At 38.8% G+C, this 25,780-nt stretch overlaps 1 protein-coding gene across 2 annotated transcripts; it reads right to left on the bottom strand.

Moving 5' to 3' along the window:
- Nucleotides 1-1,596: 1,596 nt before the first annotated feature.
- On the bottom strand, nucleotides 1,597-23,792 carry PGM2 (phosphoglucomutase 2). Of its 2 annotated transcripts, XM_084204575.1 has the most exons (14): nucleotides 23,661-23,792; nucleotides 19,099-19,266; nucleotides 18,124-18,230; nucleotides 17,677-17,761; nucleotides 16,407-16,490; nucleotides 15,668-15,861; nucleotides 14,352-14,541; nucleotides 13,593-13,690; nucleotides 10,924-11,104; nucleotides 10,712-10,805; nucleotides 9,490-9,619; nucleotides 6,807-6,996; nucleotides 6,055-6,188; nucleotides 1,597-5,301 (listed from the first exon to the last, which is right to left on the bottom strand). In XM_084204575.1, the coding sequence occupies exons 1-14, from the start codon at nucleotides 23,730-23,732 to the stop codon at nucleotides 5,199-5,201; spliced, it is 1,830 nt and encodes a 609-aa protein (XP_084060701.1). In that variant the 5' UTR covers nucleotides 23,733-23,792; the 3' UTR covers nucleotides 1,597-5,198. The 2 variants fall into 2 exon arrangements, with proteins under 2 accessions (XP_084060701.1, XP_084060702.1); XM_084204576.1 differs by lacking the exon at nucleotides 6,055-6,188 and having other exon boundaries at nucleotides 5,237-5,301.
- Nucleotides 23,793-25,780: the final 1,988 nt, after the last annotated feature.

Here is a 25,780-nt window from a genome sequence, read left to right as displayed (position 1 = left end):
ATTAAGCACTTTTATGTGTTCCAGGGACTGGGATCCCAGTATTCATGTGAAAGCTATGAGTACCAGACTTTCTAATAATTTTCTCTTTTCTGAAAGAGTAGATCTCTGTTCTTTTTTCCTTCACAGGTTAGATTTTTCTTTACAGTAGCCTATAAACTAAAGCATATACCACTACATTAACTTCCTCAGACTGAGGAGGAAAATCAAGCTGTGCTTTCCACATCCTGCATACATGATGTATAAATAACACCAGTTTAACCATTTTCTCTTTGTCCAGTCACATTCTAGAAAAAATGCAAGGAAAACCCCACCACTGCCTTTTGTACAGAACCTGAATGTACAGGCTTGTATGGAGCACTCTGTGAGAACATGTGGGTAATGAAGCTTCTTTTGTAGGTTAAGGACCAGAGGTATCTACTCACTTGGTCCCAGTTGAGGTAGGATTGTAGAGCAATATACACTTAGGCTGAATGTGCCAGGCCATGAGTGAGGGCAGAACTGGGTGCTGTACCCTTTGAAGTACCACAAGGCAAACAGGAAGTTTCCACCCAAGATGCTTTCAGAGTTCAAGTTGCTCCATAGCTGGGCAGCTGAGCAGTCATGCTTTTGGATTGTGAATTTGAATGCAGGCACCTGTATTATTTCGGTTGTCTTGTAAGCTTCTGTGTTTTAACTTCTATGTTACCCATAATGATGATTTTCTATTGTTATTATATAAAACAGTCCTTTTTTTGTGACTTCTGTCATGTAAATTTGTTTTACATTATTAAGGGATGTTACTAACTATTTTGCAGTGCTTTGACTTAGGGAGCTCTGGATGAAGTACTACATTCTTATCCAATAACATCGTATCTCCAGATGCTATTTATATATAACATCAATTCATAAACAAAATTTGCCTGTTATTATAGCACATTACCTACAGCATATGCTATAGGAATACATGCCAGTGACATTAATTAATTATTATCTTTGTAGACAAGAGGCTTTCTATTATCACTGATGAGTAGTCAAGAAGGAGTTGAGCTACTGTTACAGGATCCTGCCTGCTGCTGTCTCTGTATTTTTGAGCATTTCAGATGTCATGATTAATCCCCTCTCTCATTCCCATACATACTTTACATACTTTTGAAAATTTTGTTTATGTGAATATTTTAAGCTTCTCCTTTTTGTTTGGAAGCTGCTGTTTCTATGCAATCATCTATATTACAGTTTATTTAGGTGGGTGTTAGGATATAATTGGAGAGTTTAATAGTCTCATCCCATTATTCACAATGTTCTGATGGTGTATGACCTCATTTCAGTTACCTGGCAATTGCTATACAGCAGTGATGTTGGCTTCTACTTTGAAGTTGATCAGAAATACTAATACCACGATGAATGTATATCTTATATACTGCAAAAATGTACTGGGGAGTAAAGCAATTCAGCTTAGTTACTTTTGATTAGTTTTGTACTTAGAGACAGGAAACAGTTTTACTGGTGATTATTTTTATTTACAATTAACTAGATATACATATGGCATCCAGATGCCTTCAGCATTAGAATCCTAAAAATCCCCCAACTTGTTAATACTTGTGCTGGTGGTTAACAACTGTTAATTTAATATCATTTTAACATTGCTATTTACAGTGATTGTTAATCAAGGACATAAGATTTGCTTGTTGGTGGTGTGTGAAAATAAAACCCATGACCACTGGAATTTTAAAAAGGATTAGCAAGGAGAAAAACTTTATTTACAGGAACTTTGTAGGTGAATCAGTTACATATTTAAGCACACTTTGTACAAAATGAAAATTGCTTATATAATAAAGCTTCTTTTAGAATTAATTCCAGTTATCCTTGTTTGATTTGCTGTATATAGCAAAATTATCAAAGAAATCCTTCTGCAACTCAATACTTGACTATCATAACAATACTTTTACATAATATGCTGTGGACTAAGTTCACAGTACTTAGGAGAAATGTATTTACTTCCTTCCAGCCAAACTGTTCCGATCCATCCCTGAATTTTAATTTCAGTAAATTTTATGATACTGGGACTTTTAAAAAAACTAACAACCTTCAAGTGAAGTCCACTAGTCTACTCTTAAAGCATTACTGGTTTTGGGTTTTATTTTGGCAGAGTTTTGAGTACTATGCTAATTCTTCTCAGTCTTTCCCTTAGCCCCATAGGTCTGATCCCTATAGGATCAATGTATTTATAGCTGTCACTGGAATTGTGTTTCCATCTGTTATAAAAAACAGGCTAATTTTACATGTTTTTGGTAATGTAGGGATTTGTCTTTCTCTAGAAACAGCCAAGAATTCTCTTACACCCAAGTTCAGTCTGGGCTGCAAGCACTCTTTATTCCAGTCATAGCAATTCCCATTTCTGGATAAAATACGAGTGCACCTGCTCCCAGTTCAAGGCTGCTTTTTTACAAAATATATTTGTCTGTGTTTCAATATCTGTCTTGGGACTAACAATGTCTAAGTAGGCTTCATTATCTTACACAACAGTTTAGTGGAAGAATTAGACCAGCTCTGAAGAAACTATAGCTTAACACCCATTCTGACTTGCAATACTAACTTCTCTCTTTGCTGTACTCTTGCTGCCTTTGTTTTGATTCTTTATTTCAGTTCTAGATCCTCTTTCTCTGATGCAAGACAAGGTTAGTAAACACTTTAGCAATAACAACTTTTCTGTTGTAATTTTGTAGTTTGTTGTAATTGCTCAAGCAGCTTGATAAACCACTGTAGCTTTGGCTAATTTTTTGTCATGCCCTGCCCCTTCGAAGTTGTGAACTTCTATCTGGAATAGAGAAAGGAATGGAGCAAGTAAATTCCTTGACTTTAGGAAGACAAAATTATAAAGATTAGGTCATCATCCCATGTCTCTACTGTTTCTGAGGATGCTCTAAAGCATCCTCAGGATGCTTCAGTATACATGAGTGCATTTCAGGTCTCACTTCCAAACTTCTAACATTAGCAAAATTCAAATCCAGGTTTGGTATATAAAGGCACAGTAAAATATGCCTCTCCAGCCTGTGGAGGTGTTAAGATAAATACATTAAAAAATTCAGGACCTGTAATCCTCCATCTTCAGGCCTTCCCCATGAATTCAGTAAAACACCCTTTATCATATTCTGCACCAAAAGAAATGTGTGCCCTCCCAATAAAAATGAAAGTAAAAGGAATTATGGAATGGTTTTGGTGTGATGATCCCCTTTAAAAATCACCTAGTTCAACTTCCCTACATGAAGCAGGTACACCTTCCACTAGATCAGATTGCTCAAAGCTGCATCTAACCTGGCCTTGAACACTTTTAGGCATCCAACAGCTTTGCTGGGCAACTTGTTCCCGTGTCTCACTCCCTCTTAGTATAAAAAAATCTTTCCTTGTATCCAATAAAATCTATCCTCTTTCACTTTAAAACTGTTTCACCTTGTCCTGTCACTACAGTCCCTGGTAAAAAGTGTATTTCTTATAAGCCCCCTTTATATATTGAAAGATCTCATAGCCTCTTCCACAGGCTGAGCAACCCCAGCCCTCTCAGCCTTTTTTCCCAGCACAGGTATTCTAACCCTCTAACTGTTTTCATGACCTTCCTCTGGACCTGCTCTAACAGCTTCACATCGTTCTTGGGTTGGGAAGCGGTACTCCAAGAGGGCTTTCACAAGAGCAGAGTGGAGGGAGAGAATCACCTCTCCTGTCAGAGCCCAAGGCTGCAGCCTTGTGCAGTCTCACAAAGCTTCTCCAGTCCTGGGTGTAGCTCATCAAGGCCCAAATTGAAGGCACTGCCCCAGCCTGCCTCCTGAAGAACCATTCCTCTGTCTGTGCCTTTAAGCAAGGAGGAAGCCAGTAAGATGCAGATCCTTTGTGGTGGGATAGTGCTGTTTATCCTGCCAATGTCCCCCTTACACAACTGGCTCAGGCATGAAAACTCCCCTCCAGAAAAGTAGTGGGACATGCACACGGAGGCTTGAAGGTATTAATTCCTCCTGATGGGGCATAATTCACTCAACTAGGCTGACTTGAGAGGCTGCTGTCATGTCTTAGAAGGTGTCATAAACCACCAAAGATCCCTGAAGCACCCCCAGACTCATTTCTGAGGCCTCTCGCCACAGGACTGCACATGATCTGCAGTTGTACATCAGACTGTGTAAAACTTCCTCTCCTTCCACTTCCCCCAGGGCTGCCTCCCTGTATCCAGCTGTACAACTGCTGCAATCTTCAAGCTGCACTGAAAATAACAAGCACAGAGGACTTGAATTCTGGGAGGACAAACAAGCTTAGAAGTTCTGCATTTATAAGAAGTATGTAGTAATGTTTGTGACAATTACTGCTACACCGATAGCCGAAGCAAATACTGAAAATGCGGAAAAGCCCCATATTAAAGTTAACTGGCAACCTCCAAGGAACCCTCTCAGGCTTTGCAAGCACAGACAAGAGCATGCAACAAAATTGGAACTTCTGCTCTAAATTAGACATGCACCAAGTCATGGCAGCACAGTGTGAGAGACTCCAAAACTAGGCTATGCATTGAACTAATTATGCTTAGTTCAGTGAGGCAAAAAAGGTGCTGTATGTCGATATGCTATCTTAACGGGTTCATGGTATTCAAAGACAGTTTAGTGCACTTTGTACCCCTTGCCTGGAATATTTAATATAGTCCCATAGCAAATAGATACTGAACAAATTTGCTGTGAGTGTCTTGTTTCTTTGGGCCAAAATCCCTAAGAAAGATCACTGCTTCTGAATCATCTGCCCCAAGTTTGTCAAAGTCTCACCACAGGCTTTAAACACTTCCTGTTAACATAAGAACTTCCTTTGCAAATCTAAACCTAGACAAATTTGCATACTGTTATCAGACTATATGCACACAAAACAAATAAGTCACCACAAAACAGGCTGTTTCAGATATCAGAATATTACTTATATTTAATTAAAACAAGTTTTGATTGAAATACATTTGCAGTCAAGTTTTAGTTCATAAAGCTTTTAGTTCAACTGACTGGGTTTTTTGGTCCATTAAGAGTAAAGGTACTACTTTCCTTCCAAAATAAGATACTAGAGCCAAGAGTACCCAAAATAACTCTTAAAAGCAGGAGTCTTTTTAGTCAGAGTTCTCAGATGTTTGGTCCTAAAAAACCTTAACCTTTAAATAATGCACTTCTAATTCTGCAAAAGCCAATCAAGGTAGTAATTTTGCTATTTTACTCAGTCTTTCGTTGAAGTTTGTTTTTTTCTGGCTGAAAGAAGTGTTTTTCAAGAGCGTTGACCAATTCATCTAGTTCCTTCTTCAGCTGTTCAACATCACTGGAAAACAAAAATCACACAAACACAGAAAACAGTGAAAATATAGAAAAGCTAAAATGTATAGTTTTAGCGTGAGTTTTTAAATCTGCTGCATTGCTTTAGACAAACATTTTATATTAATGCTAGAAATCTATATATTTGATTTCATATGGCAATGCACTGATGTTCACTTTCGACTGATATGCATTAAGACTATGAAGAAACATAACTCCACAATATAATCTAAAGTAGTATGACCAATTTGAGTTCAGAAGATTTGCCATTACTAAATGTGACTAGAAGTGTAATTTTTATACCTGTTTCAGTATTAGATGACTTTTCATCTGTGAAAAAGTATTACTTTCATTATTTAAGTGAATACTTATCTTTAAGATTGTATGATTTCCAAGGCACTGGTTAAGGATATAATTGCTAAACATAAAAGGGTCTGAAATATATTAGAACACTTTCTATTTGATTAAATATTTTTAAAGCAACTATGTATGTAAAAAAGGGGTGAAAATATTTGAATTTATTTAAGGCAGAATGCTTTTCCTGATACTGTTTTCACTGAATGTAAAACTGAGTGTAAAGTAATTTCAGTGACAAGAATGTGTCAACAAATTTTGCAGAGTCGAAGCTTTATACAAATACATTCACTAAAATGACTTTAGTAATATTATTCAACCGTGGAGGGCTCTTATTTCTCTAAAACAACACCATGAAGCCACACAGACTCTGTTATACCAGATGCACTGCTCTAAGTGACAATACCTGTTTCCAGGGGGTGCACAAAGTTCGGAATAGTATTTGATCTTTGGTTCTGTCCCACTGGTTCTCATTGTGGCCACTCCTCCATTAGCAAAAGTGAATGTTATCATTTGGCTGCTTTTACTAGTAGGAAGTATCTAGAAATATTAAGAATATTTTTTTTCAAAACTTGGAAAAAGACTACATATAAACCCATGACTTTGATGTTAGATAGTATGACAATAGCATCAGCTAAAATTATAGTGTGTTTCTGTTTTCTTCAACATTGTGGTCTTGAGACAACAAGGACAGCCTTGCCCTCAGCCTGGAATCTGGTAGAACTGCATCACTGCTAGGTAGCTCACTTCACATCTAGACAATTTTTTACTGCTAATAGAAGTTGACCTGTCATGGCATTTCCCAGAAGGAAAGGAAATGGAGATTGTGGAGAAACACAGAATCCAAAGCCACATCTTAATAGACAGTTTAACTTGCACTCACGAGAAAACGATGCAGATTGCTGTAGCAAGGCAGCAAGATCCTCCTACTGCCCTTCACAAAGTGTCATCTTGGAGAGAAAAACACACCACAAAACCTAACAAAAAACCCAACACCCTCTTGACTTCCCTTCCTCTCACCAAGGGATAATAACTGCCACCAATCTAAGTTGTTTTATGACTCAGTATGTAAATATATTTAGTGTTTCTCCACAGAATGTTTTATGTATGTGTATATACATCACATATGATTTACATGTAATTTAGAAAGATACTTACAGCCTTTTGATCTGGCTGGCTGCTGTCATACCCAGTAGTTAGATCCCTTATTCCAGAAACTTTAAATCTACCACAAGATGTTGGGTATGTGTTTTTTCCATCAAAATTTCTAAGGTTGTCAAAAAGCTGTTGGATAACTTTAGGATCGTGGCAGATGAAATACGAAGCTTTGGTAATATGGAAGCCGTATCTGTGAAGATGCAATATTAGTGAATCTAGGAAGCAATGTCCTAAGAGTTCTACACCAGACACATTATACAACCTTCCAAAAAGCAACACTATATTCATGGTCACCCAACTGAAGCACCAGTTCTTGCCCTTATAATTTTAAAAAGGTCCGAACAGCTTAATTATCTCATTTCACATACTTCAAATAAACTTCTCTGCAGATGTCTTTTATTTTTAATTATGAAAACTGAGAAAGTTTACTGCAACACCAGAAGAAAAAAGGATACCATTATTGCCTTGAAGCGCTCTAACCACCATAGGAAGGGAAGAGATTATATCTAATAGCTTTGAGCGGATTCCAGTTGACCTTTTCTAAGTAAAACACATTCCAGACTGGTTTTTCTAATCACACTTCATTGAAGTGTTTCTACTCTCCCATTAAGGTGTTTTTACTAAACCAAACTGTTCTGAACATTGTCTCTCTACCTCACCTGTTTGCTGCCAGGTAATGTGATGCAAAGACAAATGACCCGGTAACACTGACTTTTCAAAATATCATGTTGTTGAGAAACATACAAGCCTGGACTGGTTGTCCAAGTGAGCTCTTGCAACAGATCAAGACGTGATAAATATCTTTGATGGCAGTGAAAATCTGAGGGGCAGAATCCTCATTAGTACTAGGATGTTCACACTAGAAATTTGAATGCCTTCTTAAACAGGGTTATGTTTATACCTAAGTGGACATCTTGAAGGTTAATAGTAGTTAAATTAGTCTTAAGAATTCAGTAAGGGAATTAACAAAACCTGGACTGTATCTGAAAGAAGTGATAAGCTTACTAGGACCATGTCCTTTCTTATCTGCATTTACTTTGAGACAGATTCCCCTTCTACACTTCCAAAATACAAAATAGAGTTTCTTCTGCTTCAACTCACAAGGCAAATTGACAAAAAAGTAAAGTAGTAAGAAGTAGAAAACCGCAACTCTGTATCAGCCACGTACAAAATCAAACACATGCAAAACAACCCCCCAAAACAAAACAAGAACCCTCCTTCCAGCTCATTATCAAACAACAGTTTAACAGGGCAGATTTGTATCCTTCCCTCTATCTGTAGCTTTGCCACACAGAGTAACTATGCGCAGTGACATCTTATAGACTGCTTTTATGCTAAAGCAGCTCTGAGTCCTTTTCAGTGGGTATGTACACAGCAGCACTGTGGCACAGCTCAATTCCACTTAAATATTCTGAGGTCAACCTGAAGCAGGTGTTTACTGTATTAGTATTTAAAAAAATAATAAAAAAACCTCAAGCTAGAGACTGAATATTCTATTCTTGAATATGTACTTCCAGCTAGTAGCATTTAAGGGAATTCTCACATCAGATGCTGTATTTGCCGCTCTAGGTATGAATTCCTCTTTTGTGCTTTTATATCACACAATTTATCTATGCAGTGTAAGCAAGTCTTTGCCACTTGATTCCTTCCTAAAGAGACAATGAAACAAGTATGGCTAGTGTTGCACACAAATGAGAACTCAGGACTGGCAAAACAAGAAGCACAAAGGCTGGAGTTTTCCAGTCTCTTTGCAGGTTCCACACTCCCGTGTTGGTGTGTATGAGACATGAAGAGCTGGAGTGTATCAAACAGCCTGTGCTGCTCCCTCCTTTAAAACAAACAACCCAAAACCTCCACAAAACCCACTCCCTGCCTCATGAAATCCAATATTCATCTTTGCTATTGATTTCTTTGAAACCATTAAAAAAGAACAAAAGAAAAGTAGTGTCTCATATTAAAAGCTCTCAGGGGGATACCCAGCTGTATATAGCCAAGAGTAATGGCCAGTCACAGCACTTCTGCATAATCAGCTCAAATCTCATTAATCAGGAGCAGAAAGAGAAAAGGAGAACCAAAACTCAACAACAATAATCTATCAAAAAAAAAAAAAAAAAAGACAGAATAATACAATAAAAAGCCTAACCTTAGAGCCAACTAGAATTAATTTAATCATAAGTAGCCCTTCAAGGACAGAAGCTGGCTTCTATGTATAGCATAAATAAGCCAGAGCTACTTAGACCCATTCAGTCATCAACATTTTTGAGTGTCTGGCTCATTTAAGCAGCAAGAAGCACTATCATCTCTACAGCTCAGGAATACAGCTGCCCAATATTCTGTTAAAGGACCCAAGTGCAGAACTTCCCAAATTGAAAAAACCTTTCAGGCAAGTGAAGAAAAACACCACAAAGATTTCATTACTAATAGAGAATTAGTAAGGTAGTTATTATTATATTTAAAATATCTATATATAAAATATATAAAAAAACATAAAACAAAGTCATAAATATATTCATATCCACAAGGCAGGAACCCTTTCTGAAGATTACTATTACAGAATTGTCTTAATAGTACAATAATTCACATTTTATTTCTTTATAGACTATAGGTTGCTACAGAGTCCCTACTAACTGCAGCATGTGAAATTGAGAAAATCTGAAAAATAAAAAATTAGAATTGAACTCACTCATCATAAACAGCTTTCAGCTGCTGAGACAAAGACAAATTCCTGGTTGCCAAAAAGCTGGCCATCTCTGCAGTTATAACAGCAGCACTGACACCATCTTTATCCAGAACAGCAGGACAGCACATATACCCTAAACAAGGAACATTAAGATATAATTAGACGCATTTTTAACAGAAAATAGGAAAGGAAGGGAAGGTTAGCCAAACATCTTTGAAAGGAGAAATGCACATTACCATAGTACAGACATTTTAGAGTCAAACCAAAAGCAGAAAAAATGTATTTTCTAATCTAAGTGTTAACTTTATTAAGCAAGGTATTCAATGGAATTTCAAGACAGAGATCTGCATCATATCAGTGCCACATGTTCCCAGGTCCTTATGGAGCTTTCTAGAAAGAGAAATGCCACATACACCAACAATGCAAGTATAACATTGTCTCAAATGTGATTACCTTAAACAGTAGTGTAACGTAACACTGATAATTATGTGTGGAATTAGACACATTTTCTCTGGTTTTTAGGCATTGAGATACTTAAAGAGCATTAGAGCTTTACAATTTCCTCTTCATGAATTTATAACTTTAATTTGTGGCTTTCAACCACAGCTTTCCAGCACAAATGTAATTTGGGGTAGTTTTTACTTTATTTTATTCTCATTTACACTGAGCTTAAATCTGTCAGGTAAAAAAGCTCAAGTTCATGTCTGCAAAAATGTGTTTCTTTTTTTTAAAAAAAAGTTTCTACAGCATTTGCAGTCCAAATCTGCATAGCCATGCTACAGGTATGCTGCAGATATATACTCCTAGCTCACAAACTTTGTGCTAAGCAGAGATAGAAAGGTTTTAAAAACTAGCATCAATTAGCAAAATAGATAATTATCTGCTACTCACTGAAAATACACCCATTGTATTGAGGACACCATTATGTGGCCTTTTTTTTTTTTTTCATTTTACTTCATTACTGGGATGCTAACAGAGCACTGGCAAAGGTTGCCCAGAGAAATTGTAGAATATCCTTCGCTGGAGATATTCAAGAACCATCTGGGTCCAGTCCTGTGTAACATGCACCAGGACACCCTGCTTGGGCAGGAAGGTTGGACCAAATGACCTCCCCCACAGTCCCTTCCAACCTCACCCATTCTGTGACTCTCTGCAATTCTGTCACTTTTTGCAGCAGTTCTATTTTCACTCTTTTGCAAGATTTGAAAACAATTCTGTCTCTTACCTATAGCCTCCTCAAATGCAAAAAGAACAGCTTTCCCCTGGTCCATGAGCTGTTTGGCACGGTTGCCCATCCACTTGAAACCTGTCAGTGTTTCCTACAGCAGTGAGGAGAAATCCAAGGCATTAAAAAGAAAAGCCATGTTTTATGAAGATATGACACTTTGTAGAAAAGATACAAAAAGTACATGGAATAATGTGCAATGTGTCACTTACCTCAAAGTGAAAACCTTCCTTTAGTGCAATTGCTCTCAGGATTTTGGAAGAAACAGTACTGGATAACATGTAGACATCTTTAATGGCACGAGTATCCCTACTGTTATTTTTCCAGCAAGTGAAGATCCACCAGCCTAAAAGAGCTCCTAGTTCATTTCCAGAAAACACTTTCCATTCACCACTACAGGCAAAAAAAATATTAGAAAGTACATGAAATCAAAGGATAATACCAGGGATAAAAAAGAATCTATTGGTTCCTCTATAAATGAATATTAACAAATAAACCACAGCCTTGGAATTCCACGTAACAGTAACAAGGTATTATGTGCTCATAATGAATAAACAAAACAATTCTTCCCCCAAAGTATTCTGAAACTCTTACCTTTCTTCTCCATCATACACATAAGCTTTTGCAGTTATCCAAAGATGAAACAGTGATATTTCCAACATATTTTAAGTAAAACAAAATGTTCAGCATACAAATTATAAACTCGGTGATTAACACAAGCACAGAGACACAAAAATATAGTTCTTAAGTGATCAGTATTTTTAGTTGACCTAGTGACAAATACTTTTAATTTAATCACAAATACATCAATTAGTCATTGGGAAGATTGGAAAAAAAAAACTTAAATGGGTATAAAAGATTAATATTGATGTGTTGCTAGAACAGGAAAAAAATGAAGAAAAAAAGAAAGACAAATGTCAAAATTGCAAAAAAAAATTCCCAGTCACAAAAGGGGACAGAGACACTTCCAGACTGACAAAACCAAGACCTACAGAAACAGTACCTGTTGTGAAAGAGAAGCAGACTCAGTCTCCTGCATTTATTGATGCCAACAGGCACAAAGCAATGCACAGCAGCAACTTAGTGTAAGAGTGCTGAGAGAGTGTGCTCTACAGGAGGTTCTGTCAAAGAAGAAGTACAGATACTGTAGAAGCCTATATTAATATTTGATTAGTGTATGAAAAGCTAGGGCAGAAGTCTGAGAAGACACAGGACTGGAAGTTAGGAGACAACTGAGACTGGCTAAATAGCGAGCGTAGAGGCAGCAGAATGAGAGACCACACTCCCCCTGGTAGTGGATGCAATAAACTAACACCCCTCTTCAAGATTCTGGTAGCTCAAAGTTTTCAGACAAAAGCAGGAGTGATTTTGCATTCTTGTTTTAACCCATAATAACTAGTATCATCAGAAACTTCCTATACCTTTTTCTCAATGCTGAATTGCCAACTGAGGCTGGCAGAGACCAAAACCATTGAAATAAGAACCTTCCAACTAACACTGTCCAAGATACAGCAGAGTCTCCACAAAAGATCATTCTTCTTCTAAAGGCAGAGAAACCTCCTTAGTTCATGCTGTGAGGCTAATGAATTCAAAAGCACCCCAAAGAAAATACTGCCACTTTTAAAGCTACAACTTTAGCTTTTTTGGTTATCTATTGAGCAAAATGGTATTTGCACTGTCTCCTTTTACTGGACTTTTGAAATTTGTCTAACTGATACAGATTCAACTATTTAATTAATCCACAACCACTGAGGACATCTAGCAGATGCCTGTATCATCCCTTGGGTACCAAAGACTGTTGCCATAATTTTACCTCCCTCTTCTGGCTCTCATGCACTGGGAATTCATATATGCTGACCCAGCAGCAGATTTTTTTCTTCTGCTCCTCTCTAAGCTGAAAACCTAGAAGCTTACTTTTACTGATGATTTATAGTTAATAACTGCTCAAATTAGTTTCTACTTTATCAAGGTAGATAAAGGAGGAACACCCCTATTTGTAGATATGATAACAAGTGCTTGAACTTCAGCACTTGGTATCATATCTTCACTTTCTTTTATTAATCAGATAAAACGACAGTACAGAAATGTAAACAATTGTAGAAGTACAGGTTATCAGAGAGCATGAAAAAAGAAGTCAGCTGTATTGAATCAGAACTATAGGTTACATTTCACAAATATGAACAATTTATTGTAAGCCCCTGACTGAGCAAGTTTGCCTTTTGTGATCCCCTTCTTTGACTGGGTTTGCAAAGATAAAGAATGCACATATAGGTGGTTCTTGAAGGGGAGAGTACAAATGACTACACTGAGAAGTACCAAACTGTGAAAAACTTTAGGGTGAAATGCAAATACATAACATTATGTAAGGAAGTGGGAAACTGAGCAAGAGAAGCACAAAACATCTAATGATTAGTAAAATGTTCAGTTTAACAGGATTTGAGAAAGAAGATACTCATACTAAAGAACAAGATATTATCATGGAACTATACAGATTCTCCTGAATCCAAGTTATTGTTTAATAAACCTAGAATGAAAAAAATGTTTACCAGTCTTATGTGAAAAAAATCTAACTGAAAACTTACCTCTGAAAAGGTACAGCACAACAACAACAATTCACATGCTTCTGTGCATGCCTAAATTACAGCAAGTGTCAACTACTTAATCAGGCTTCTATACACTGTCTAATATTGATCATTATTTCATATCCTGCCTCTATTTTGGTCTGCTTCATACAGTCTTCTCACATTTCTGTGTGTTTTCAATCCAAAATATGATTACTGTGACTATTCTTCCTCTGCAACACAAGTAGCAAGAATTCTCCAAATGAGCCTAACCTTGGGAGTAAAAAATGTCAATGGTTTGCATTTCTTTATTACCATACCTCTCTTGTTTCTCTGCCACTGCCAGTCGATCAGCATCAGGATCATTTGCTAAAATGATTCTTGCCCCATCTTTTTCAGCCAAAGCAAAAGACAATGTCTGGAAATGTGGCAAGCAGGACCAGATGAGTGTTAATATTCCCAAAAAATATTTTCACTTTCTTTATAGGTTTTAAGTAATTTTCCCAATTTATTTAATCTCAAACACCCAAAATCATTATATGTCTCTCAAAAAACCCAAAAACTTCTAGCCTGGCAGCAGAAGAACATAGTCAGGACATTTAACTTTACCTACATCATTCTACTTCTGTAGCCCAACTTAAAAGCTACCTAGATTTAATGGGATCCTTCAATAATGAAGTGTAACAAAAACAGCAGCAGAAACTCTAACCACCTGTCAGGACTTTTCCTGCCCTCTCCTAGTGTTGTGTCAGAACAAAAATGTAGAAGCCTTCCAAAAACAACTGAGAGGATTTTTATTATTATTTTATTTTTTAAAATTAACTATCACTTTGTCCCATGTGCAGATCCTGCCCATTCTGTTAGAGAACAAAGTAGCTGAAAGTTATAGCTGATTGCTACCTGACTGGTTCAAAGAGGGTTATGTCAATGAAAGGACACCAGCTAACTCTTCACTAAATGTAAGGCTATGAAACTGATTAAAAATTGACCTTCCACCAATATCTACGGCTGTGACTTCTGGCAAAAAGGAAAACACTGATAGACATCACAACTACTAAAAAAAAATTAAATCTATTTACCAGAACACCTTTGCCTTCTTCAGGATTTGGATACTTCACTGTGGGAAAGTCTGGATCAGGATCTTTCTGCTCCGGAACAGCAAAAGGAGGGCTAAGGTCAAATGCCTTGAATGCCAACTGCACAAATTTATGTCCTACGCCATGCACAGAAGTATGAACAAATTTCAGGTTTGTCTCCTTGTTTATATTCCTGAAATAAAACAGGTTAACAGTAAACTTGGACATGGAAGACTATTCTGCACAAAACTGACTATATTTGGAAACAGATACAACTCATTATTCTATATCACTGTTCAAATAATGAATTAAAGGAGGTCAGATTTTAAAAGCAATGGCTTGAACATTGGCTTAGCCTAATTTTTCAACAATATGAGTCACTCTTGGCATCCAACATCCAAGTATGTGCAAATCACTGGAGTAAGAAAGACAGTACAGTCTAAACATACCAAGGAAGTCAAGTGAAAAACAAATACAACTGACTAAAGAGACTCTTCATCCCCAACTCTAGCATTTAAACCCCCAAAAACTGTGAACATAGTGAGTCAACAGCAGCCTGCCCAATTAGAGCACACTCATTTTTAGGAGGTAAAAAATGCTGGGCACACGTAAAATCATGCAAAATCCTAAGGAGACGTTGAATTCTAATTGTGAAAAAGCAGTATAATAGCCCCAGCTTTCTAGTAACTCCTGACTGTTTTTAGCAAGAGTAAGAACAAGGTTACTGGTGCTTAAAATTTCTACATAAATAAGCAGATCTAAAAAGTTGATACTCCTGTAATACATAAAGCAACTATAACTGTTCACCAAGAGAAAGATCCACTTTATTTTGTCAAGTAAAGATTTTACTGAGCAAGTGATAGGAGTAGGCTGTTGTAAGGTACCCAAGGCTACTAGGAGCAAAAGCAAGGCTGGAATGAAAGAGCAAGACCTTCTTGTCCAGAACTGGCTTAAAAACCTGGTTCACTGTCTCTCTGAGAAGCTTGTTTTAAGGCTGGTGGCTTGTCCATGCCATGTCCACCTCCAGCAGCCTCAGTCTTGCTGGGACACCTGGCTGATGCATGGCCATGAAAATACTGGGAGCTATCATGACAAATTTGCTCACTTTGCTGGGTTAGACTTCTGCCAGGACAGCTTTATGAACTGGCTTATGACACCACCACACAGCTGCCAGAGCAGCCCCAAAAGATGACAAAAAGGCACAGGCAGAACTGGGTCATGGCAGGATTGTGGCCACCCTCACTTCCATCAATTTAAACTGCCCTGCTAACATACTAGATGGAATATCCTGTATTCATGGAGGAATTAACAGCAGTCACCTGTAAAAGCACTGTTTCTGTATGTCTTTGAAATACTCCTTATTGACCATGGCATATGGATCATGAAGCAGTGGGCTGCTGTCAATCAGTTTGTCATCCCAAGCCTGAGGCCATGGTTCTTGGTTCTCCTCAATTGCCTGAGAAATTCCTTTGTCATGAGGGGAGATGATCTGAGCACCATTTTCCCAGTAAACCTAAACAAAAAAATAGGCAGTGAGTATTTGATCATTAATCTTGTAAGATAGTTTTGTTATGTGTTTTGTTGGCTAAGGTGCAGTAAATTCACTAGAGTATTACAGTAAATTAGGCTTAGATATAACCAAAGTATTCTGTTCATATTCTCAGTGTATCTTCTCACATCCCATTTTTATTCTGTTAAAAAAAAAGCAGTTTATTTTATCAAAAGATATCAAGATCCATAATGAAACACAAAATAAGGCCCAGTAACTTACTGAGAAAACTTCTATTTTTGTATTTTGGAAACAGTCTGTATATGACTGCCCAGCTACTGAATGACTGGTGCAGCTGTGGTTTTTTTTCAGTGCACAGCAGATTACAATGGCATCCTGCTTTCTAGAGTGAAGATTTTAATTATATTACTAGTTTAACATGATACTAGCTTTAAATACATAGAAGAGATGGAGAGACTAGTAATTGATTAAGTCTATACCATGATAGGAATTGCACTAGTTTCTCTATATGGAATAAAAGAGCCAGAAAATACATCACATTAGAATACCTTGTAACCATTGTCTTGTTTTGGATTATGGGAAGCAGTAACCATAATTCCAGCACAAAGCTTCAGATGAGTTACTGTGTATGGCTGTAACAAGAGAAAGTTACTTGAAGTAGAATGTGCAACATATTATATATTATTATTTCTCATGCATATATAATACTTCATAGTATGAAAATAAAGTTAAGAAAATAAAGTGAATCCTACACACTGACTCCCTAAAGCAGAAGCTAAACAGTACTTGTTCCACCAGACTCCATGTGGCACAACTTGTTTTTTAGCCCTTGTTTTTTCTTGTGCATTTTCCCATTTACATATTATTAATGTTGCTCCAGATGCTTTGTGCATCTCTAGTGCCTTTCTAGAAGGAAGCCAGATGCATGTGTTCCCTACTGTGGGATGACTTGAGGCACCCAAGGCCTTAGAGGGTGCCAAGTCTATTGGGGTAATGACACAAGTCAGCACAGGGCAGAGAACTGCAGCTCAAGCAGTCTCATCCACACTGTTTTGGGAGCAGCCTGGGGAGCAGTTACTCCATCAGGAATTGTTTTGGAGAGAGCTCTTATCAATTAGCTCAAAACAGATGGAGTGAATTAAAAATGAAGCATTATTCATGAACACAGGTCCAATTTGTGTTTACTCCTGGCTCTTTATTTAATACTGAAATGCAATCGACTGCAGTCGTGCAACACCACTTTAAACTGCACTATGAAGAATCTGATCCTAAATCAAAAAAAAATTGTATCAGTATAAGAATGCTATACATAAAGTCTTATACATAAAGTCTTTACACCACTGTGTTCTGTTTGCAATCCTCACTGGAGCAACTGGTATAGGGAGAAATTATTGCTTTTAGGACAAGGGCCAAGAGCAGGGCTTTTCTGTGTTGCTCTGGAGACACCTGGTGCTCTGATGGGGGCATCGTGGACACAGTTCAACAACCCTTCTGACAAAACATCACTGCACTCCAACAACTTGCTATTTTGGATTCAATACCTGCCCTTGCCCCTCTTCCCCTCAAAAGAGAGGAGAAAAAAAAATCCAGCTAAATGTGAGTGTGGAATCCACTGACATTCCACATTCTCCCTTCTTTTTCTATGGATGTTGTAAACTGGACATAGCTAAATAAGTACAAGACTCTCTGCAGGAAGAGCTTAAAAAGTAAGAACTGGTTTGTGTAGTTATCCTTAATATAAGTACTGCAAGGTATCTGACAGAATTTGTGTACATTTAAAGCAGATAATGGAATAAAAACATATAATAAAAAACCTACCACGAAGGGAGTTGGTATTATATCAGAGAACAGATAAACTGGAACTCCCTGACTGATGAAGGTATTGGCAGCAAGTCTTGCAAACCTAAATAGGAAGAAAAGATACCTAGGGAATATATTCATTTTCTTGCCTATTAATTTCCTAGAATTCACAGCTTTCCCTCCCACCCTAATGCAGTTACAAAATCCCAGCAAAAACACCATCACTTATCAATATATCTCTATTATTGTACAGACCCAATTTCAATGTGTTCCCTCAATATTCCCAAAAGACAAAGCACAACTATAAGAACTCTTTTGGCCTTACCAGCATGTAAGAATACTGTAAATCCCACATATTAATTCACTTTATAAAAAGAAAATACAATTGAAGTAGATATAATTCCATCATGGATCACACTCACACAAGGTATATACAAAATGCAAAACACAAAACCCAAGAACTACCTTTTGCTACTACCTCCACTGGAAAGATGAGCACGAGCATCAAACCCAATCACAACTCCTCTCTTTTTAAGGTCAGTGAAATTCTTCTCGAGGTATCTGCAAAATCCCTTAAGACAACAACAAATCACCTCATTAACCCAATCTTGATGTTTAATTTATCATCACATTAAGATAATTGCTAATATGCTGATGTCTTAGGAAGCTGAGCATACATAGCATCTCCATGAACTGCTCTGGGATTCAGCTTGTCCAGGATCAAGAAATATCAGAAACCAATAAACACCAAGAAATATCAGAAACCTTCAAATCAATATTGCAAACCTGGAAGGCATTTAAGTACTTTTTAAAATATCAGAATCAAACCCAAAAAGGAGCAGGTAACACAATTAGTCTGAATTGCAGGTTTTGAGAAATGATTCAGCTGTCACAGGTCTCACACAGGGAAGAGAACAGCTGGCCAGGATTTCAGGTTTTTAACCAAACCTCACCCTTAATAACAGTATCTCTTTAGCACATGATACATCACCACTCCAGGCTGCAGTTATTGGAGGTTGTGGGTTTTTTCCCCAAGTAGATCTCCTCTAGGATCCATGTATGTATACATACTTTCACTGCCTCTGTGTAAAACCATGTCTAGCACACACAAAGCTTAAACAAATGTTGGCTACCTTTGGGGTTTTTTTGTAGTTGTTACAACAGCACAAACTGTTCCACTTGAGCTTAACTGCAGCTATGTATAAATTAAATTGCAAATCAAATACAGAAAGTAACTTCTTTTAATGGTTTAATAGCTTCTCTCTGCTTGTTTTCAGAGATCAGAGTTCAGCTAATAATCATAATTTATATTACTTCTGAAAACAGGAAGAATAGGAGAGAACTTGTACTTTCATAGAATACTCATTTGCTTGCCATAAATCAGGCTCTTCCATTCATATATACAACCAGTTAAGTGAGATAAAGTGCTGAACACAATACCTGGGTTGTTTGGATAATAGTCAAGTCATTCATGTGGGAAATCCCTGCTCCCATGGCAGCTCTGAGCCCTGCTGTGCCAAACTCCATCCGTGAGCCAAAGTATTTCTGCAGTTCTCCGGCATTTCCTTCCGCAAGCAATTGTTTCACGATTGCGTAAGTTTTTGGATTCTGTTGACACAAAATTCAGACATTCTAAATGAGGTTTTGTTCATTGTAACAGAACTGACTTTCTGTCCCAATCTCTGGGTTTTAGTATCAAAACATGGCACAAAACTTCAAGAACACCAGAACTCGTGCCGTCTTCTTAATTTTAAATCAGTGCAACCTCAAGTATTACTTACTTTAGATTTATCTCCTTAACTGAACATGCCACCTGGGCAGCAGTGTATGTATGTGTATATATCTCTCAAAATCTGGGATGTTAACAGATTCCAAGATGTCTGTTTTAATGTTTTCTATTTTTAAAAATAAACAAAAAGCAGCACTTTCACAATTCAGAGAATTTTTCCTCATCACAACACAAGAACTACACCAAACACTTAAGAAAGAAAGAAAAGCTAATTATTAAGAAATATATGTTATTTCTATAGCACTATATCTAGAGTTTAAAACAAATTATATCATAACCTTGTCCCAAGACTGGCTAGCACCAGAGGTAGCAGCAAAACTAAGCAGACTGGGAGAAGATAATTTCCAACATGTTTGCAGGTAGTGCTTGTAAAAATAAACATAAGCCCAGGATGAAAACCTAGAAACTACAGCCAAATTCTTAAATAAAATTACTTGAGAGTGGCAACAAAAAGGTGATGTCAGACCACTTGGGAAGAGTGAGGAGTTTCTAGCTGTCACTGCTTTTTTTGGTATATTTCTTCCACAGATTCTCTATTGTTAATTACTCTTTTTGCTTTCAGACTTAGGGAATTAGCAAAGCCCTGTATGCCTCAACTTCTCAATGTTATAACATGAGACTTGTGAAGTTCAGTATTTGATTTCTCGAGAACTTAGGAGCCAAGAGGACAGATGGCAGGTGGTAGACTCCTGACAACATGATTATCTGGAGAGGCAGCAGGTTACTCACTGCATGAGTACACACACTTTACTCTGGAGTACAAAGATTCTCATTTCCAAAGGGACACAAACTTTGATTTCTAGGCAATTAAGTGAACTCATAAAAGTCACAGACTTCCCTATTTCCTGGATGACCTAGGTGCTTACAGCAAGGGAAAGCATATCATTCTAGGCAAAAAGAATTGTATGTAAAACCATGTATCTTTGGCAGCTTCAGAAAATGCTGCAAACACACAGAGCAGTTGGCACGTGAGTAAGTTTGCATACAAAGGTATAAACATTCTGCACATCAAAAAAAACCAGATGGGGATGTCCTAACCACTGACCTGTGCACCACTACCACAGGACAAACAACACAGTTTAAATACACACTGAAAAAGCTAAAGAGCCTTTAGTGCTAATGAACAAACTGCATAATGGAGAAGAAACTAAAGAATTAAAAAAAAAAAAATCCAGCTTCTTGAATGCAATAAACAATTAGGTACCCCAGAATTACTGATTTTCAGTGCAAAAATTACCAATTTACCAGTCCAAGAATGTTGTAACTGACACTTCCTTGCAGGCAGCTTGACACAATTACCTATAATTATTGAGTAATTACATTTTGTAAGAACAAATATAATTCTATGTTGTTCTAGAATATATAGGGCAGCATAACTGAGTTTAGGCTGTTTACAAGTTGACGTCAAGTTTTTGCTTTAATATCAGGTCTATGTCTCAAAGGTAAAGCCCGGATGACACCATTTGCATCCAGTTTTGTACACTGCCTAATCACCCTTTAACTTCTCTGTATGAGCTTCATGCACACAAATCATCTCTTATTACTGAAAGAAACATGTTTTTAGGTAGACACCACACACATTTCTACAGGTGTTGGACAGACTAGAAGGTGCAATGCCAATGCAGAATGACATCAGGACCATCCTGCAGCTCTCACAGCTAAGGAGTTTTTGTTTGTTGTTAGTGGAATTTCCCAGGTTTGGTATCTACTGTGAAACTAGAGGGATCCTCCAGTTTTTTAGTCTGGTTAAATGTACATGTCCAGGTGGCTGCTCAAGTCTTAAGAGTTTCAGTCCATATGATTTTCTAAAGAAAACTTGATTGCATTAATTTAGTTGTTCCCCACTGCCCACCTCCAAATAATGGTAACAGCCAGGTCAAGTCTCTTCAATATGGCAGAAGGATTTTTCCAGAACTGCTGTTATAATTGTTTATGGCTATTTTCTCCTAAGAATTTGCCTATTTTTTCTTTTGTGGAGGACATTATTATGCCATTTTACACAGCTAAGTAAAAAACTAATCTTGGTTTTGGCTTTTTCTTCTGCCTAAACAAACTCTCCACAGCATCTCTACCAAAGAAGGACCAAATTGCATCAGAAGGATGAAAGGCTGGCTTTTTCCTTTCTAACTGATTCTCTCAGGTTATGCTTTTTCTGCTCTCAAATTAAACAGATATGAGTATGAGAGTACCATCTACTGTGAATACAGTGGCAGATGATTTAATACCAAGATAATAACCACTAGTGCAATTAGCTTGAGCATCACCTGGTAACACTCGAGTTATTTACTTTAATCTACACTACAGGAAGGTCCAAAGAGTTATCATCAGTAGAGCATAAACCTACAAGGTTTTACAGGAAAGGCAAAACTTCTGACTAAACAGATTTTATTTTTACTAAAACTAGAAGCTAGTTTCCATTTATAATTCTATGACTGATAATAGAAAGAATGAAAAATATGCTATTACTCTAAGGAACAGTGTGATGAAAACAGCCTGGTAACAAGCCCAGTAATTGCCATGTAGGTAGAAACTTCCAGTTAGGACTGCCAACAGCCATAAGGGACTGCTCTTGCAGACGATTATTTTGTAAGAAACATGGCGCTTACCATCATTAAATATTAACCCATCTCTGCATGTCAAAAAGGAACTTTTTTTTATATCAGAGTAAATGGACAAGGGTTACATCTGATTCTCCTGTTGCTCAATAGATACATGCAACAGCTCCCTGAGAAATTAAAATACTTCATCATCATTTTTGAGCAATCAGCAATGGGTATTGCACACTAGTCAATTATTACTGAGTCAAAGATGCAAGTGCTAACAGAGGGCTAAACTTTCAAAAGTAAAGATGCTATAAGGGATACTGCATTAGATTTCCAGAGGGTTTAGCAAAATAATCAGAATAACCAGTTGAAAAGCAAATTATTACACAGAAGACAGGAATATAACAAATGCTGGTCAGGGAAGCTATGTAAATAAGAGGCTCTAAAACCAAACCATTTTCAAAAATTTAATTAAACCGGGGAAAAAAGGCACAAAAGCTTATAGTCATTTGATGTGATGCATTAGCATTTCTGAAAAAGAGGACTAGTTTGGCACTGGTCTATCACTAATAAAACCAGAACTGGCTAACTGGTCAGTTAAACAGTTTACTGATTTTAATGAAGAATCACAACAAGCTCGAGATACTTCTAAGACGTCCTTTAGAACCTGGAAAGAATACTAAAAAAGAGAATTAATGGATGTTTCCACTGATATTTTTGAAATAAGCAGAAGATGCCTTACCAAACAGGTATGTGTGCTGCACAAAACTCAGCGAGCATTGTTGAGTGCTCAGCCCGGGGGAGTCAATTAGTGACTGAAGAGGGGCAATGGCGAGTGTGTTCCAATACAGCCAAATGAACAAATTATATGAAAAGGGACATGACATGAAAATTGCAAACGAAATGTGCCAATAGAGGCCTGCATCTCAGTGGGACCTGCAGCAGCAAGTAACTACATGACCATTTCCAGAACACCACTATGGCAAGATACTTCTTTAGGTATGTGGAAAACAGAAACACACAGAAGATTTTACTTCTGCATATAGTGCTGTCAAAACCAAAACCAAATATAAGTCTCAACAGGAAGGGGAATAACACCTGAAAAATAGCAGACTGACAGCCTCTGCATTTCCAAGTATTTCTGAAGTGAGCCCTCCTGTCTTTTAGTAAACAAGAATTTGACGGTATCAGGAGGTTTTTAACACTGAGAGGTTAACACGGCAATGTATGCTGGTCTTTAATAATTTAAGTCTACCAGCTGCCGTGCGACTGAAGCAGTTCGGAACAATACTGGCCCTTTTGAAAAAGACGTTCAGTACAGCTAAAAGCCAGACTGAGAGACCAGCCAGGATGTTTCTAAAGGAGAGCGGCGGCTGCCGCGGCAAGTAACGGAGCCGCAGCACCGGGCGGGGGGCGGCAGCGCCGGGGGGCTCCGCAGCCCCACCTGCGCCGGCCCCGCCGCGGGCGGGAGGGGATGGATGGAGGGAGAGCGCCCCTTCCTCGGAGAGCTCTGAAAGCAGAGCCAAAGGAGCAAACAGGTGCTTTTACCGCATCCCAAACCGGCCCAATGCAACAGCCGGGCGTCACGCCGCGCCTCCTGACCCCTCTCCAGCCCGCACCCCCATCGCCCCCAGCCCAGCCCGTGCCTGGCCGGAGCCGCCGCCCCTCACCTTATCCCAGAGCAGCCACTGCTCGGCCGCGCGGCGCAGCGCGCCATCCCCCGCGGAGCCCCGCGCTGCCATCCCGCTCCGCCCGAGCCGCCGCCGCCGCTCCGCTCCTTCCCTCTTCCGGAGCGCGCCCGCTCCGCTCCTCTCCTCTCCGCTCCGCCCGCCGGGCCGGGCCGGGCCGGGCCGCCCCACCTCCGCCCCGCCCGCCTGCCCGGGCCGGGGTCAGGGCCGAGGCCACGGCCGGGGCTACGGCCGGACAGGGCGGCCCCACCTCCGTCCTCCCCGCCGCGGCTGGCTCGGGGCCCTCGCTTAGAGCGGAGGTTCAATAATTTCTTTTCCCGGGGCGCTGAATGTTGTCAGGTGGGGCTGCGGCTGCCGGCCCGGCGCAGCCCTGAGAGGAGCCCCGGGCAGCCCCTGGCCCCGGCCCTCGCACTGCGCCGAACGGAGGAGGAGGAGCGTGCCAGATAACAGCGGGAAAACTGCGCTGGACACAGCCGCCTCCTCCGCAGCATGGCTGGCGGAAGAAAGTGGCGCTGTTGTTAGAAGTGTCACATTCCACGGGCATTGGACTAAGGCGACTGAGATTCCTTTTTTTTAAATAGATAATGATATAAGATAAACGAGGGATGAGCTCGGGAGCACTCAAATTTAGGATAAAGATTGTAACTAGATGATCTTGAAGGTCCTTTCTGACCCAAAATGTGCTATGATTCTAAAATTTTTATAGAAATAATGACCTGTACAGATACTTGAACACCTTTTAAAGTTCATTAGTACATTACCAGAACAAGAGAAATTCTAGACATCACTTGCAAAAATGTTAATGCACATCCTTCTGATATTCACTACTGATCAGTGAAATAATTACAGAAAAACTATTAAGATGAAACATCAGAGGAACTAAAGAATAAGAAAATCAGAAAAATACATGTTGCTTGGCCACTTTTCTAATCATCTGTTTTCTCTGTCGTTTTGATAATGGTCATTTCACCCAGCTGCTCTGGCCTCTGCACCTATCTGGCTGAACACAAATCAGACCTCAGCTGCACAATTAGGAAAAAAAAAAGTAACTGAATTTCACTCAGGAAAATGGACTGTATTCCTTGTGCTGGAATTAAAGAAAAGGTTAATATGGCTTTGATTGAATAATGATTATAGCATGGTGGCTTTGAGAGAAGCCTGAACTGCCAAGCTGCTGCTCTGTCTAAACAGTTCCTATAACTAAGCTTGTGTTTTGACTGGAATCTCCTGAAGATTCCATGATAAGCCTCCCCACCCTGGTTGATTTCTTACAATTTTTTTGGGCAAACATACAGTGCAGAGAGCACTGAAGCATCTTTCTTGCCTAACAAGATTTCTGTCATCAGCTTCCCAAAGTACTAAGGGAAACAGCAGCCTGAGTGCTGTGGAGTTTCAGGACAAGGTGTTCTGGAGGCTTCCCTACATTTTATCAGCCTCTATCTGAAGCTGGGCTAGACCAGGTGATGCAAATCTGCAGGGAGAGCCGTAAGGAGTGACTGGGATTTCCCTCACTCTGCAGCATAGGCCAAGGCAGGGGAAGACCCCTGAGAGTGGAGTGGATGCAGAGCTGAGTTGCAGTTGTTCTGAGGCTGCTGAGAAATGTGAGGTCACTGTGAAGGTGCCGTACAGGAGGAGCAGATTAATTTGCCAGGGGTGCCAAGTCCTGAATCTGAACTCTTGCAAGGGATATCCTAGCCAGGTGCTTTTCAACAGTGCTTCAATGGGAGAAATTGGAGCATCCCTTTTTCCCCAAGTTTAGAGGATGGGGCAAATGAGGAAGGGGCTGGCCTTGTGGAAATGTCAATGAACTTCTACATGCTGATCAAGGGCAGGAGAGAAGTAATCCCAGGAAAAAAGTAAGCTTTGCCTACCTGAGGAATGATACAGCCACTACAACACCGACTTTGTAAAGCACCATAACAAAGGTGAGAGATTCATGGAACATGTTCTCTTTCCCCTAAATGCCTGAGGTTGGCTGTAAATCAAGCAGGTTTTCTTTAGGTTGGATCAAAATGGTTATCAGGATCCATTACACTACAGGGCCAGCTGTGTCACAGAAAAACTCTTTTTAAAGTTCTTGTCTGTTACCTTTTGGGAGTGCT

The sequence above is a fragment of the Fringilla coelebs genome (assembly GCF_963513975.1).
Source record: "Fringilla coelebs genome assembly, chromosome: 4".
Classification (NCBI taxonomy): Eukaryota; Metazoa; Chordata; class Aves; order Passeriformes; family Fringillidae; genus Fringilla; species Fringilla coelebs.
This window is presented reverse-complemented; position numbering and strand designations above follow the sequence as displayed.

What these genes read in the sequence shown, in the direction of transcription:
- PGM2 (XM_084204575.1), bottom strand. Translation starts at nt 23,732, where the DNA reads ATGGCAGCGCGGGGCTCCGCGGGGGATGGCGCGCTGCGCCGCGCGGCC. An exon ending in GTGGCAGAGAAACAAGAGAG is followed by an intron (nt 11,105 to 13,592) that starts GTATGGTAATAA and finishes TTTTGCCTGTAG; the next exon opens with TGGTGAATGGAAAGTGTTTT. An exon ending in TGCATTTGAGGAGGCTATAG is followed by an intron (nt 9,620 to 10,711) that starts GTAAGAGACAGA and finishes TTCCTTGTTTAG; the next exon opens with GGTATATGTGCTGTCCTGCT.